The following is a 15,254-nucleotide window of genomic DNA, read 5'->3' as shown; positions in this document are numbered from 1 at the left end:
CCAAGCTCTAAGATATCTTTACTGGTGGGATACAAATTCTGACGGCTCCTGTCAATTACCATTTTACTTAAAAAAAACGTTGTGCCCATTGCAGCGTACGACATTTTCTACATGACACTCAAGAATTGACGCGGCTGGTATACGATGCTGCGACGAATTGAACAACGTCGATCTTGTGACACGATGAGTGACAATCGATGCTGAGACGCGATGACGGACAGTTGATCTTTTGATCCAATGCATAGAGACCATCAATGCTGAGATGCGATGAGAGACAATCGATCTTGCGACATGCAGAGCGACAGTCAATGCTGAAATGTGCTAATAGAGAGTTGGATTGGAATGAGCGGAGTGTAATTGTAGCTACCTGCATGGATCAAATCTAAACTCTTTTCGAGTCTTGTACCATCATCCTTCAATGCGTCGGACCCCACGATAGGCGGTCAGCCTTAGGGTTAGCCTTATGCAGTTTTCATTATAATTTAAGTCAATTTAACCCTTTGAGAGCCGCCCATACTTGAATGTGTAGAATTCTACACACTCGACTGTGAGATTTCAACAGGCCGTAACTCGATCAAAACTAGCTCAAATTCAACGATCCAAATATCTTAGTCGAAGAGAAAACTCTCAGCGTACCGTAGAATCCATCCGCGAAGCGCTGCGATCAACGGTTCCTGAGATAAATTGCTCGTAACTTCAGCCGCGATCGCGGCAACTTGAAAAGCGTGAAGTGCAACGCGAAACTTGAGAATTTTGAGACTTTTCCTCGCGCTGAGTTACTCAAATTTGCGTGGGTTTCACTACTAATATTTCCAAGTGTACACATCGAAAAAATCGAAAATCTGCGATCGAGAAAAATGAAATCGCTGGAGCAGGACGAAATTGCACGCATTAGAAGCAGTTTTCGCTATTTCGCTGCTCTCCGGCGCTGGAGATATGGCGTCCTGGTCATCATGCGTGATCTCAGTCTCTTCCGCTCGGGGAGACCTTTCCAGGAAGCCCAAGATTGTGAAGATTGAGTGAGCAGAACTGAAGTTACGTCCCAAACAACATGAACATTATGCAGAATTTTGAAATTTCCAATCGGCTCTCATTAACGTGCATACCCCCCATAGGGATTTGGACCTGCTGTTTGTGTGATCAACATTGAACCGTAATTACATCATAATTTCTGTACGCACTGAGGACGTCGGCCAATCGGTCAATTTACCGGACGTTCATGTCCACGTCAGTAGTTCTCCTCCTCTTCAGCTGGATGTTTGCACCCCACGTCATACTTTCACGGAGTTCGCTGCCGGCTCCTCGTCTAGCTTGCGTCGCATCACAAGCGTCATTGCTAACGCAATTCCGGCTAGCACACTGTACTCATCGCCATTCTTGAGTGCGAACACATTACTAGGCTGTACTTGCTTTCGACCCACTAAACTTATGTCCATCTGCATATGCTGACACTATGCCTAACTCCATACGTAATGCAGAACCCCCCAATTGCTATCGTCAGGTATTGTCTCGAACAGCGGTCGCATTGACCAGAGTGTTCACGCAGACACTTGTACTTTTGAGAACGGTTTTATTTACAACACAAATAGCGTGAAACCACGAAGTAAGAGTCACAGTAACAGACACTTGTACTTGTACTCACACACACACACACACACACACACACACACACACACACACACACACACACACACACACACACACACACACACACACACACACACACACACACATCCACCAAGTACTTGAAGTACTTGTCGGTCAATGTAACCCGATTTGACCTTTCCTCTTTCTTGCACTTTCTTTCTCTTTCTTCCTCTTTCTTTCTGATTGGTAGCACTGCCGCGGTGTGCTTATAAAAGAGATTGCATATTCTTGCTTCGAGAATAAATGTTTCAGTTCAGAACAGAGAGTTTTATATCAAAACTCGGGTGTGTGCTACCGGAGTGAGCAAACTTCTTGCATCGACTTTATTGCCTTTTAACTCGTCTGTGCGGGAGAACATTCGAATATAGTTATTTCCTTGGCCTCATTGGTGTGTGCCTCCTTAGTATTTCACCACTCGGCTACCACTGCACTAGGGTTACGGCCGACAATTCCTTGCAGCCGAACCGTCTTTCGTAAAGCCAGTAAGTAGAACATTTCCGTAAGTATCTGCTGCTAGCTAGTAGTGCATGCGTGTCTGTGTGTTTGTGTGCCGGGGATATGCGAATATACTTATTTCCTTGTCTCATTCGTGTTCGTATTCTTATCAACCAACACACCATACCGCCGCGCTCTCCGGCCGACCTCAACGTGTTGCCACAGCACACCATCAGCAAAACGACACTTCCGTTGGCACTCTGCTCCTTCAGACAGCATTTGTTTCGATCATCAGGATCTCGTCAGTGAGGGTTGATAATGTAGAATGGCTAACAGATAGTGAACTTCTCCCTTTTGTTGCAAAAAAAAAACATAGTGGCGCAACTTAGGCGCAAAAAGGGGAAACATAATGGCACATCTCAAGCGCGAAGATTAAGGGTCGAAAATTAAGGCTAAGCAAAAGAGTGCTACATCAGTTGAAAGAGCATGACCAGCTGCAAATTCTCTGAAAATTTTGTCTCGATCTAACCATCCGCTCAAGGGTTATGGCAGAAAATGTGCCCTTGCAAGGAAAGATTTTTTAGTTCCACGCTGTCATTTGTCGGCAGCACTGTATTTGAATGTGCAGACCTTGCGCAACTTGTCGAATCATGGAAACACGCGAAAGTGTGAAACATTTTGCTCCAAGTCCAAAAATAACGTTTTTTAGCCACGAATTGGGCTGCACGGCTTTTGCCAGCACCCTCGTGACGTTGCAGATATGTGGCTTGATTATTGTAGTTGACGTTGATTTAGTGACTTTGGCAAGTTTGAGTCGTGTCGAGAAGTCAGGTAGGATTCAGTACTAGGCAGTAGTGGAACGTGAGTGGTAGTCTTTGCCGATCTTTGAGGGTATCCTGGATTCGGTTTGCAGCGCTGTGGAAATGGCTTGCTGTGTACGTCCCAGCACTGGATGTTGTATCAAGGTACGACCTTATAGCACGCCCTTAACCTAAAACAATTCAAAACTTGACTTGGGTCTGTGGGAGTCTATGGGAGAACGCCCACTCGTGCCCCTTGTGACAGATTCCAGGGCCACGTTGAGAGGCACTATCCCTTTCATGGCTGCTTGTGGACATATTTTAGGTTTGGATCCCACGCACGGACAGAATGGGCAAGAAAATGTGAAAAATTGTAAATGCATAAATTTGGCTCCTGGGTGACTTTGCACACTGTGGCACTATTCCGGAATTTTGAGTTTTTCCGGCCTGGAAAGCCTGTCAGTGAGGTGCAAGAACCTTTAAATCACGACGAGAGGGCCAGGATAGAGGCAGGAGTTTGTGGTGATATTGTCACTAAAATCCACTGAGAGACACCAAACTTACGGTCTTTTGAATGCCATATGAAATTTACGACCAAGCTGCTACCTTAATCTTCGCGCCTTAATCTTCGCGCCTAAGATGAGCCATTATGTTTCCCCTTTTTCGCAACAAAAGGGTGAAGTTCACTATCTGTTAGCCATTCTACATTATCAACCTTCACTAACGAGATGCTGGTGATCGTAACAGCTGCTGTCTGAAGGAGCAGAGTAGCAACTGAAGTGTCGTTTTGCTGATGGTGTGCTGTGGCAACGTGTTGAGGTCGGTCGGAGAGCGTAGCGGTGTGGTGTAGTGGTTGATAAGAATCTGGCTCAGGCTGAATGCTGCTATTAACCCCTCTTGATCCTTCGTGTTCAAGCCTCCTTAATAACGACTCCTGCTCCCAACAGGTGAAGCGCTGAAAGGCGATGTGTATGGTGCAGGAGTGCAGACTGCAAGAACAATGCCGGAGAGACAACTCCGTGAAGAAACGCTTGGATGGGATGACGACAATTCCTTCCTGGTGAAGGAACTGTGGACCTCCAAGTGGGCATAGATGGTGGCACCTCCCCGCGGTTATGCCTGGTAACTTTCCCATTAAAATCGCTCCAAGTCCAAACCTTGAAGCAGATTTGAATGCGAAAGGCTAAGTTCACCAAAATCCATACATACATTGTATTCTATTCATCTCATTTCGTTAGCAAAGGAAGTACATAATTATATATCAAGGTACGTTCGGGCCTGATTGGAAATTTTTATTTCCATTGCTATCAGGTTCGGCCTCATTTCCTCTGTGCTGCGCTGACGAGTCCACAAAGGACGAAACAGTTCTGTCCGCAGATTGAGTAGTTCGCTCCTGCTCTTGTAGCAGTTGAGCATTCTTGCGTGGGGTAGTGCCTTTGCTATTTGCGTTATGCAGAACTCACTGACTTGTCAGTTTGAGCACTCTGGCAAGGTACGTTCGGGCCTGACTGGAATTATTTATTTCCATTGCTATCAGATTGGGCCTCATTTCCTCTGTGCTGCGCTGACGAGTCCACAAAGGACGAAACAGTTCTGTCCGCAGATTGAGTATTTCGCTCCTGCTCTTGTAGCAGTTGAGCACTATCGCGTGGGGTAGTGCCTTTGCTGTTTGCGTTATGCAGAGCTCACTGACTTGTCAGTTTGAGCACTCTGGCAAGGTACGTTCGGGCCTGATTGGAAATTTTTATTTCCATTGCTATCAGGTTCGGCCTCATTTCCTCTGTGCTGCGCTGACGAGTCCACAAAGGACGAAACAGTTCTGACCGCAGTTAGAGTATTTCGCTCCTGCTCTTGTAGCAGTTGAGCACTCTTTCTTTTTTTTTCTTTTTTTACAGGTCGATGATCCAGGGTAGGTTGTCGTACGCTTCGAACGCCTTTTATCCGTCACTTCAAATTGGCAACATTGAGCCCCTCACATGTCTAACGAAGTGCGCTATCCGCGGCTTCTTCGGTCTGCCACCGTGGTCGCGCACGAGCCCGATCTTTGAACAGCTCCGCCTCATCACCCTGGAGGACATGTTTAACATTAAGCTTCTCATCTTTGTCCGTCGTTGTCTGTTCTCCCGAGCTAGCTCCCTCTTCACCAGCTTCTTCGTGAGAGTTACTGGTGACCGCACTCGGGGAGCAGCACATCACCTCGTTCGAGTACCATTTTGGCCCGGTCCTGCGGGTCGAGCGACCATGCAGTTCATCGGCGCAGTCCTGTGGAACCAGCTCCCGCCTGATCTCCGTTCCGAGCCCAGCCACCTTCAGTTCTGTGCCCTGCTAAAAGCGCATCATGGCTCCGTTTAAAGGCTTTTCGGCTAGTGTGTTTCTGTGGTATAGCGGACTGAAGAATAGTAAACGTGTTTTGCAATATATGTATGAAGCTATTTTTTATATAGTATGTTCCCATTCCATTTTTGCTTTGGTGTAGCCCTGAGGTTGATTGCTTATTTATTTCTACCCTTCCTCTCTCCATACTTCTGTCCCCCCCCCTCTCTCTCATTCCTTCTGTCGTCCACATGTATCAAAGGAGGCGAAATCGCCTGTTTGTGGTGCGACGTTAAATAAACTTCTACAACAACAACACTCTTGCGTGGGGTAGCGCCTTTGCCGTTTGCGTTATGCAGAGCTCACTGACTTGTCAGTTTGAGCACTCTGGCAGGGTACGTTCGGGCCTGATTGGAAATTTTTATTTTCATTGCTATCAGGTTCGGCCTCATTTCCTCTGCGCTGCGCTGATGAGTCCACAAAGGACGAAACAGTTCTGTCCGCAGATTGAGTAGTTCGCTCCTGCTCTTGTAGCAGTTGAGCACTCTTGCGTGAGGTAGTGCCTTTGCTGTTTGCGTTATGCAGAGCTCACTGACTTGTCAGATTGAGCACTCTGGCAAGGTACGTTCGGGCCTGATTGGAATTTTTTATTTCCATTGCTATCAGGTTCGGCCTAATTTCCTCTGTGCTGCGCTGACGAGTCCACAAAGGACGAAACAGTTCTGTCCGCAGATTGAGTATTTCGCTCCTGCTCTTGTAGCAGTTGAGCACTCTTGCGTGGGGTAGTGCCTTTGCTGTTTGCGTTATGCAGAGCTCACTGACTTGTCAGTTTGAGCACTCTGGCAAGGTACGTTCGGGCCTGATTGGAAATTTTTATTTCCATTGCTATCAGGTTCGGCCTCATTTCCTCTGCGCTGCGCTGACGAGTCCACAAAGGACGAAACAGTTCTGTCCGCAGATTGAGTATTTCGCTCCTGCTCTTGTAGCAGTTGAGCACTCTTGCGTGAGGTAGTGCCTTTGCTGTTTGCGTTATGCAGAGCTCACTGACTTGTCAGATTGAGCACTCTGGCAAGGTTCGGGCCTGATTGGAATTTTTTATTTCCATTGCTATCAGGTTCGGCCTAATTTCCTCTGTGCTGCGCTGACGAGTCCACAAAGGACGAAACAGTTCTGTCCGCAGATTGAGTATTTCGTTCCTGCTCTTGTTGCAGTTGAGCACTCTTGCGTGGGGTAGTGCCTTTGCTGTTTGCGTTATGCAGAGCTCACTGACTTGTCAGTTTGAGCACTCTGGCAAGGTACGTTCGGGCCTGATTGGAAATTTTTATTTCCATTGCTATCAGGTTCGGCCTCATTTCCTCTGCGCTGCGCTGACGAGTCCACAAAGGACGAAACAGTTCTGTCCGCAGATTGAGTATTTCGCTCATGCTCTTGTAGCAGTTGAGCACTTTTGCGTGAGGTAGTGCCTTTGCTGTTTGCGTTATGCAGAGCTCACTGACTTGTCAGATTGAGCACTCTGGCAAGGTACGTTCGGGCCTGATTGGAATTTTTTATTTCCATTGCTATCAGGTTCGGCCTCATTTCCTCTGTGCTGCGCTGACGAGTCCACAAAGGACGAAACAGTTCTGTCCGCAGATTGAGTATTTCGCTCCTGCTCTTGTTGCAGTTGAGCACTCTTGCGTGGGGTAGTGCCTTTGCTGTTTGCGTTGTGCAGAGCTCACTGACATGTCAATTTGAGAACTCTGGCAAGGTACGTTCCGGCCTGATTGGACATTTTTATTTTCATTGCTATCAGGTTCGGCCTCATTTCCTCTGTGCTGCGCTGACGAGTCCACAAAGGACGAAACAGTTCTGTCCGCAGATTGAGTAGTTATATATCAGGATGAACACGAGGAAAACTAGAGAGCATAGGTTACGAGTTAGAGTTCACCAACTAGACCAGATTGTGAGAAGTCGGACTTGCACAGCGAATCACATGCAACACCGACAAGAGGCACCGACTAGTGATGTGAGGAATATTTGAATTATTCGAATATTCAAGAAAGAATATTCGAATGCAGGCAGCATTATTCGAGAAAATTAGCGCTTTTGGTTGTGTTATTTATTATTTGTAAGAAATGGTTTGCTCCCCACACCGGAGCTCGCGCTATTCCGCCGACTTTACTTGACACTTGACTGACTCACGACTGCCATCCAGAGCACACGAGAAGTCCATCGAACCTTCGACTCGGCAAACCTGCAAGAAAGCACCACTCCCTGCTCAATACACAGTGTTTCGGGGAATTCACCCCTCATCAGTTGAGCTTGAGTAGGCTGAGGAAGATTGTGCCTGAAGAGCACCACTTATATAGTGCTCTCCAGGCACAAACATCACCAGGGATACAAACTTACAGAGACGCTCCGTTTCAAGCGCGACAAACACCTCGTGAACACCAGATAGCAGCGTGAGTCAGTGTCGCTCCTGGACGGTGAGACAGACGTCGAGGACCCTCGGTCATTCGCAACGCTGTCACCTCCAAACCAACTAGTCGCAAGCCCGCGCTGGGCACAACAGTACGAAGTAGTGGTTGCGACTTCGGCGATGATTTGTAAGAAATGGTTTGCTCCCCACACCGGAGCTCGCGCTATTCCGCCGACTTTACTTGACACTTGACTGACTCACGACTGCCATCCAGAGCACACGAGAAGTCCATCGAACCTTCGACTCGGCAAACCTGCAAGAAAGCACCACTCCCTGCTCAATACACAGTGTTTCGGGGAATTCACCCCTCATCAGTTGAGCTTGAGTAGGCTGAGGAAGATTGTGCCTGAAGAGCACCACTTATATAGTGCTCTCCAGGCACAAACATCACCAGGGATACAAACTTACAGAGACGCTCCGTTTCAAGCGCGACAAACACCTCGTGAACACCAGATAGCAGCGTGAGTCAGTGTCGCTCCTGGACGGTGAGACAGACGTCGAGGACCCTCGGTCATTCGCAACGCTGTCACCTCCAAACCAACTAGTCGCAAGCCCGCGCTGGGCACAACAGTACGAAGTAGTGGTTGCGACTTCGGCGATGATTTGTAAGAAATGGTTTGCTCCCCACACCGGAGCTCGCGCTATTCCGCCGACTTTACTTGACACTTGACTGACTCACGACTGCCATCCAGAGCACACGAGAAGTCCATCGAACCTTCGACTCGGCAAACCTGCAAGAAAGCACCACTCCCTGCTCAATACACAGTGTTTCGGGGAATTCACCCCTCATCAGTTGAGCTTGAATAGGCTGAGGAAGATTGTGCCTGAAGAGCACCACTTATATAGTGCTCTCCAGGCACAAACATCACCAGCGATACAAACTTACAGAGATGCTCCGTTTCAAGCGCGACAAACACCTCGTGAACACCAGATAGCAGCGTGAGTCAGTGTCGCTCCTGGACGGTGAGACAGACGTCGAGGACCCTCGGTCATTCGCAACGCTGTCACCTCCAAACCAACTAGTCGCAAGCCCGCGCTGGGCACAACAGTACGAAGTAGTGGTTGCGACTTCGGCGATGATTTGTAAGAAATGGTTTGCTCCCCACACCGGAGCTCGCGCTATTCCGCCGACTTTACTTCACACTTGACTGACTCACGACTGCCATCCAGAGCACACGAGAAGTCCATCGAACCTTCGACTCGGCAAACCTGCAAGAAAGCACCACTCCCTGCTCAATACACAGTGTTTCGGGGAATTCACCCCTCATCAGTTGAGCTTGAGTAGGCTGAGGAAGATTGTGCCTGAAGAGCACCACTTATATAGTGCTCTCCAGGCACAAACATCACCAGGGATACAAACTTACAGAGACGATCGGTTTCAAGCGCGACAAACACCTCGTGAACACCAGATAGCAGCGTGAGTCAGTGTCGCTCCTGGACGGTGAGACAGACGTGTTCACGAGGTGAGGTGAGACAGACGTGTTCACGAGGTGAGGTGAGACAGACGTGTTCACGAGGTGTTTGTCGCGCTTGAAACGGAGCGTCTCTGTAAGTTTGTATCCCTGGTGATGTTTGTGCCTGGAGAGCACTATATAAGTGGTGCTCTTCAGGCACAATCTTCCTCAGCCTACTCAAGCTCAACTGATGAGGGGTGAATTCCCCGAAACACTGTGTATTGAGCAGGGAGTGGTGCTTTCTTGCAGGTTTGAAGAGTCGAAGGTTCGATGGACTTCTCGTCTGCTCTGGATGGCAGTCGTGAGTCAGTCAAGTGTGAAGTAAAGTCGGCGGAATAGCGCGAGCTCCGGTGTGGGGAGCAAACCATTTCTTACAAATCATCGCCGAAGTCGCAACCACTACTTCGTACTGTTGTGCCCAGCGCGGGCTTGCGACTAGTTGGTTTGGAGGTGACAGCGTTGCGAATGACCGAGGGTCCTCGACGTCTGTCTCACCGTCCAGGAGCGACACTGACTCACGCTGCTATCTGGTGTTCACGAGGTGTTTGTCGCGCTTGAAACGGAGCGTCTCTGTAAGTTTGTATCCCTGGTGATGTTTGTGCCTGGAGAGCACTATATAAGTGGTGCTCTTCAGGCACAATCTTCCTCAGCCTACTCAAGCTCAACTGATGAGGGGTGAATTCCCCGAAACACTGTGTATTGAGCAGGGAGTGGTGCTTTCTTGCAGGTTTGCCGAGTCGAAGGTTCGATGGACTTCTCGTGTGCTCTGGATGGCAGTCGTGAGTCAGTCAAGTGTCAAGTAAAGTCGGCGGAATAGCGCGAGCTCCGGTGTGGGGAGCAAACCATTTCTTTCAAATCATCGCCGAAGTCGCAACCACTACTTCGTACTGTTGTGCCCAGCGCGGGCTTGCGACTAGTTGGTTTGGAGGTGACAGCGTTGCGAATGACCGAGGGTCCTCGACGTCTGTCTCACCGTCCAGGAGCGACACTGACTCACGCTGCTATCTGGTGTTCACGAGGTGTTTGTCGCGCTTGAAACGGAGCGTCTCTGTAAGTTTGTATCCCTGGTGATGTTTGTGCCTGGAGAGCACTATATAAGTGGTGCTCTTCAGGCACAATCTTCCTCAGCCTACTCAAGCTCAACTGATGAGGGGTGAATTCCCCGAAACACTGTGTATTGAGCAGGGAGTGGTGCTTTCTTGCAGGTTTGCCGAGTCGAAGGTTCGATGGACTTCTCGTGTGCTCTGGATGGCAGTCGTGAGTCAGTCAAGTGTGAAGTAAAGTCGGCGGAATAGCGCGAGCTCCGGTGTGGGGAGCAAACCATTTCTTACAAATCATCGCCGAAGTCGCAACCACTACTTCGTACTGTTGTGCCCAGCGCGGGCTTGCGACTAGTTGGTTTGGAGGTGACAGCGTTGCGAATGACCGAGGGTCCTCGACGTCTGTCTCACCGTCCAGGAGCGACACTGACTCACGCTGCTATCTGGTGTTCACGAGGTGTTTGTCGCGCTTGAAACGGAGCGTCTCTGTAAGTTTGTATCCCTGGTGATGTTTGTGCCTGGAGAGCACTATATAAGTGGTGCTCTTCAGGCACAATCTTCCTCAGCCTACTCAAGCTCAACTGATGAGGGGTGAATTCCCCGAAACACTGTGTATTGAGCAGGGAGTGGTGCTTTCTTGCAGGTTTGCCGAGTCGAAGGTTCGATGGACTTCTCGTGTGCTCTGGATGGCAGTCGTGAGTCAGTCAAGTGTCAAGTAAAGTCGGCGGAATAGCGCGAGCTCCGGTGTGGGGAGCAAACCATTTCTTACAAATCATCGCCGAAGTCGCAACCACTACTTCGTACTGTTGTGCCCAGCGCGGGCTTGCGACTAGTTGGTTTGGAGGTGACAGCGTTGCGAATGACCGAGGGTCCTCGACGGCTGTCTCACCGTCCAGGAGCGACACTGACTCACGCTGCTATCTGGTGTTCACGAGGTGTTTGTCGCGCTTGAAACAGAGCGTCTCTGTAAGTTTGTATCCCTGGTGATGTTTGTGCCTGGAGAGCACTATATAAGTGGTGCTCTTCAGGCACAATCTTCCTCAGCCTACTCAAGCTCAACTGATGAGGGGTGAATTCCCCGAAACACTGTGTATTGAGCAGGGAGTGGTGCTTTCTTGCAGGTTTGCCGAGTCGAAGGTTCGATGGACTTCTCGTGTGCTCTGGATGGCAGTCGTAAGTCAGTCAAGTGTCAAGTAAAGTCGGCGGAATAGCGCGAGCTCCGGTGTGGGGAGCAAACCATTTCTTACAAATCATCGCCGAAGTCGCAACCACTACTTCGTTATTTATTATTGTTATTATTATTATTATTAGACACAATCTCATAGCATGTGACAAGCATAGCTAATGCAGGGACAGAACCCCCTGAGACAAGGGCGTTGAGCCAGCCACAGCAATAGTAAGCTAAGAAAACAAAGCAAATATGAATTAAAGCAGAAATGAATGGAAAATTACAAAGAAAAACAATTAACGGAAGTGATTTTTTAGCTCAAACCGTGATATCCTGAACAGTATTGATGATGACAGTATCAAAAATATTATATTCTGAGAGCTGTGAAGCTTGTTCTTGGAGAAAATCTGCCCTATAACCCGTGGGAATGTGATCTGTATGCAACATGAATGTTGGGTCTGATGGAATGAAGTGATCGACGCACATCACAAGAATAATAGAATATTCGGCCGTTCGTCAACGCAATATTCGGGAGAATATTCGTTCCAAGAAAACACCATTCGTTAAATCACTAGTACCGACACAAAGTCAGTGACTGCAGTAAATCCTATAAGGTCAGTGGACAGATTATGCACGCTTGATGGTGTATCTGTGCGCTGTATCGTAAGGAGTTATGACGATAGGAAGAATTTGGAAGTAAACTGACTCTAGCCAAAGGTAGGAGAGTGACTTGAAGACGCTCGTACCTTGGCCACAAGAACAACATGGGTGGCGATTCTCACCCAGTACCGGTAGTTCGGCCATACCCATCCCAGAACACATGCTTTGGAAAGCTGAAGCCGTGCATCGTCAGGGAACACTTGGCAAATTCCATGACTTGACAGAGACTATTGGTTGTACTGGCAGTCCAAGCCAGAATATTAATTTTCACATTTTGCGTTTGGCGAGACTCTATTTGTATTTACATGATTGTATATACATTTTATTTGAACTCGCAAATGCAAACGAGCACAAATGCTCAAAGACAAGGCATTGAATAATAATGTTATTGTGTTACAGGGAAGGAGAGTTGGTGAGAAAATAAGGAGTGAATGGGAGAAAGCTCAATGAAGAGCGAAGTGTTCCTCTTTGTCCAAACCCGGAGCAAAGTCTGGCCAAGGTTTGCTACAGTATTTGTATTAAAATTTTGTATTTGTATTTGCATTTTGTGGATTCTCGACAGGCCTTAGCCTAAATCGAGGGCGTCTCCAGTGTAACCGAGTGACGTGTAAAAAAAGAGAGCTACATGTCGACGTCAGCGTTACAACCGGACAGACAGTTCTTTTGAGAATCACAGCCAGCTTGACGCATTGCCGGTTAGAAATCCCGTCATGCACCCACTTCAAGCTACAGGTCAATTACTTGATCTGCCGACAGAGCATTATTTCATTGGTGAGATCATATGCCATGCAATTGTGTCAGTACGTATCGATGAGGGAACATCTTGCTGTTACCCATATTCTTTTGCCCTGTATTTATGTATAATTATTATTTTTATTCGCAAATCAAAACGAGCACAAATGCGTAATGACAAGGTAGTGAATATTTTACCTGTATTCTGTTACGAGAAAGGAGACTCGGTGAGAAAATAATAAGAAAGAACAAAGAATAGGAGAGAGCTCAATGAAGAGTGAAGTGCTATGTTCCTGTCAGTCTTGTCCCGCCAAAGGTTAGCACGGTTTGCCGCCGAACCACAGCGTGATGGGTAGCCAAACAGAAATCCCGCCGTGCACCACTTCTAACTAGGTTTGAATGATTGTATTGAACTGCCGACAGAGCAAGGCATAGTTGCAAGGGTGAGATCTAAGCCATGCAAGTACATCAGCACCTATCCAAGACGGAAATACTGCGTGGAGATTTAGCACTAATCGAGCCTAGTGTAGGTCGGTGTCCCGACAGTGTAGGTCAGTGTCCCGACAGTGTAGGTCTAATAGTAGCTACTCGTATTTGCGTAGATCTTACGTGCATAACCCCAGGCGTTGTAGATGAGCGTTTGTTATTAAAAGGTGCAGGAGTGGGTGCAGACCACACCATAGGCATTGCCAGCTAAACTAGCGTCGGCATGTCCTTTCAAAGCAAGCACCGGGTACTTACTCCTTAGAGGGGTAGAGTAGAACCTCGCACACGTAACTGCTGGCAAGAAGTGTCCACATAATGCATTGCAGCGGTCTACCTGACCCCGTGACCTGTGCATACAGATACGACCTGTATAGCCAGCGCTGGCGCCCGGAGCATTGGCTCGCTCGTCCTGCTACAGCTGGCCAATGCCTACGCGCACTTCGAAAGGAGGGTATAAAATACCACGGTATAGCTTGTTGTCAGTCCATTTTCTGGAGTGTAAGATAGAGGTTTGTTTGACAGAATTTCTTAGATCGCTACCAGTGCATCGTGAAGCTACGAAGGTAGGATTTAGTTGTTCGCATTGCTCCTCGTGATTGGGAACATTATTTTCACTTATTCCGTGTTTTTTTCGTAACGTTAACAGCCATGCGGCCGAATAAAGAGAAAGGAGGGAAGAATCGTCGTTGGGGAAAGATCGACAGTCATTACTACAATGGAGAGTTAGTATTCAGAGAGGACCGCCACGAATACGCACAAGTTACTAAGCTGTTTGGCTGTTGTCGGCGCGAGGCTTTCTGCTATGATGGCAGAACCCGGATTTGCCAAATTCGGGGAAAGCTACGGAAGAAGGTCTGGATCAAGCACGGCAACATCATCCTGATTGGCCTCGGGGACTTCCAGGATTCTAGAGCGGACGTGATTCTGAAGTACAGCGATGAGGAGGCAAGGAAGCTGAAGGCCTATGGAGAGTTGCCAGAGACAGCCAAGCTCACCGACAGTACCACGGTCGCACCAGATGATGAACATTACGTTGTTTTCGACGACATATCAGACCCTGAGGATGATGACAGTGATGCAACGACGTGACCAGTGACTCAATCGACAACGCCACGTAAGTTGTAAGGGAGAGCATACTCCAAGAACAATGTCGGAGAGACAACTCCGTGAAGAAACGCTTGCATGTGATGACGACTGCTCCTTAATTCCTGGTGAAGGAGCTGTTGACCTCCACGCGGGCATAGATGGTGGCACCTCCACGCGGTTATGCCTGGTAACTTTTGCGTTCATTTCGCTCTAAGTCCAAACCTTGAAGCAGATTTGAATGCGAAAGGCTAAAACCACAAAAATCCATACATTTCATTTGGTTAGCAAAGGAAGTGCATAATGAACAATGGATATGTAAAAGTACGCATACAGATACACAAGTTATGTATCGCCAGCGCTCGCGCCCGGGCTCGCTCGCTCTGCTAGCTGGCTGGTGAACGCCTACGTGCACTTCGAAAGGAGGGTATAAAATACGACATGGAAACCACATTTTGAATGTCCGTTGAGTTGTCGGCTTAGACAGGTTTCACAACAACTGAGTTAACCCTTTAAGGTGGCAGACTACCCAAAAATTCTCTGAAAAATCGAATTTGTAAATTCATATTGAGTGCTACGTCAGTTGAAAGAGCATGAATAGCTGCAAATGCTCTGAAAAATGTGCCCTTGGAAGGAAAGATTTTTTTGTTGCACGCTGTCATTTGTTGGCAGCACTGTATTTGAATGTGAGCAGACCGTGCGCAACTTGTCGTATCATGAAAACACGCGAAAGTGTGCAGAATTTTGCTCCAAGTCCAAAAATCACGTTAAAAACCACGTATTGGGCTGCACGGCGGCGGACGCCGTGCAGCAGGACTTTTGCCAGCACCCTCGTGACGTTGCAGATATGTGGCTTGATTATTGAAGTTGACGTTGATTTAGTGGCTTTGGCAAGTTTGAGTCGTGTCAAGAAGTCAGGTAGGATTCAGTACTAGGCACTAGTGGAACGTGAGTGGTATCCTTTGCCGGTTTCTGAGG

At 48.0% G+C, this 15,254-nt stretch overlaps 1 protein-coding gene across 1 annotated transcript; it reads left to right on the top strand.

Moving 5' to 3' along the window:
* Nucleotides 1-13,841: 13,841 nt before the first annotated feature.
* LOC135828027 (eukaryotic translation initiation factor 1A, Y-chromosomal-like) lies at nt 13,842-14,282 on the top strand. Its single transcript, XM_065340463.1, has one exon. The coding sequence runs from the start codon at nt 13,842-13,844 to the stop codon at nt 14,280-14,282; it is 441 nt and encodes a 146-aa protein (XP_065196535.1).
* The last annotated feature ends 972 nt before the right edge of the window (nt 14,283-15,254 follow it).

Source organism: Sycon ciliatum, chromosome 12 (assembly GCF_964019385.1).
Source record: "Sycon ciliatum chromosome 12, ocSycCili1.1, whole genome shotgun sequence".
NCBI classification, from domain to species: Eukaryota; Metazoa; Porifera; class Calcarea; order Leucosolenida; family Sycettidae; genus Sycon; species Sycon ciliatum.
This window is presented reverse-complemented; position numbering and strand designations above follow the sequence as displayed.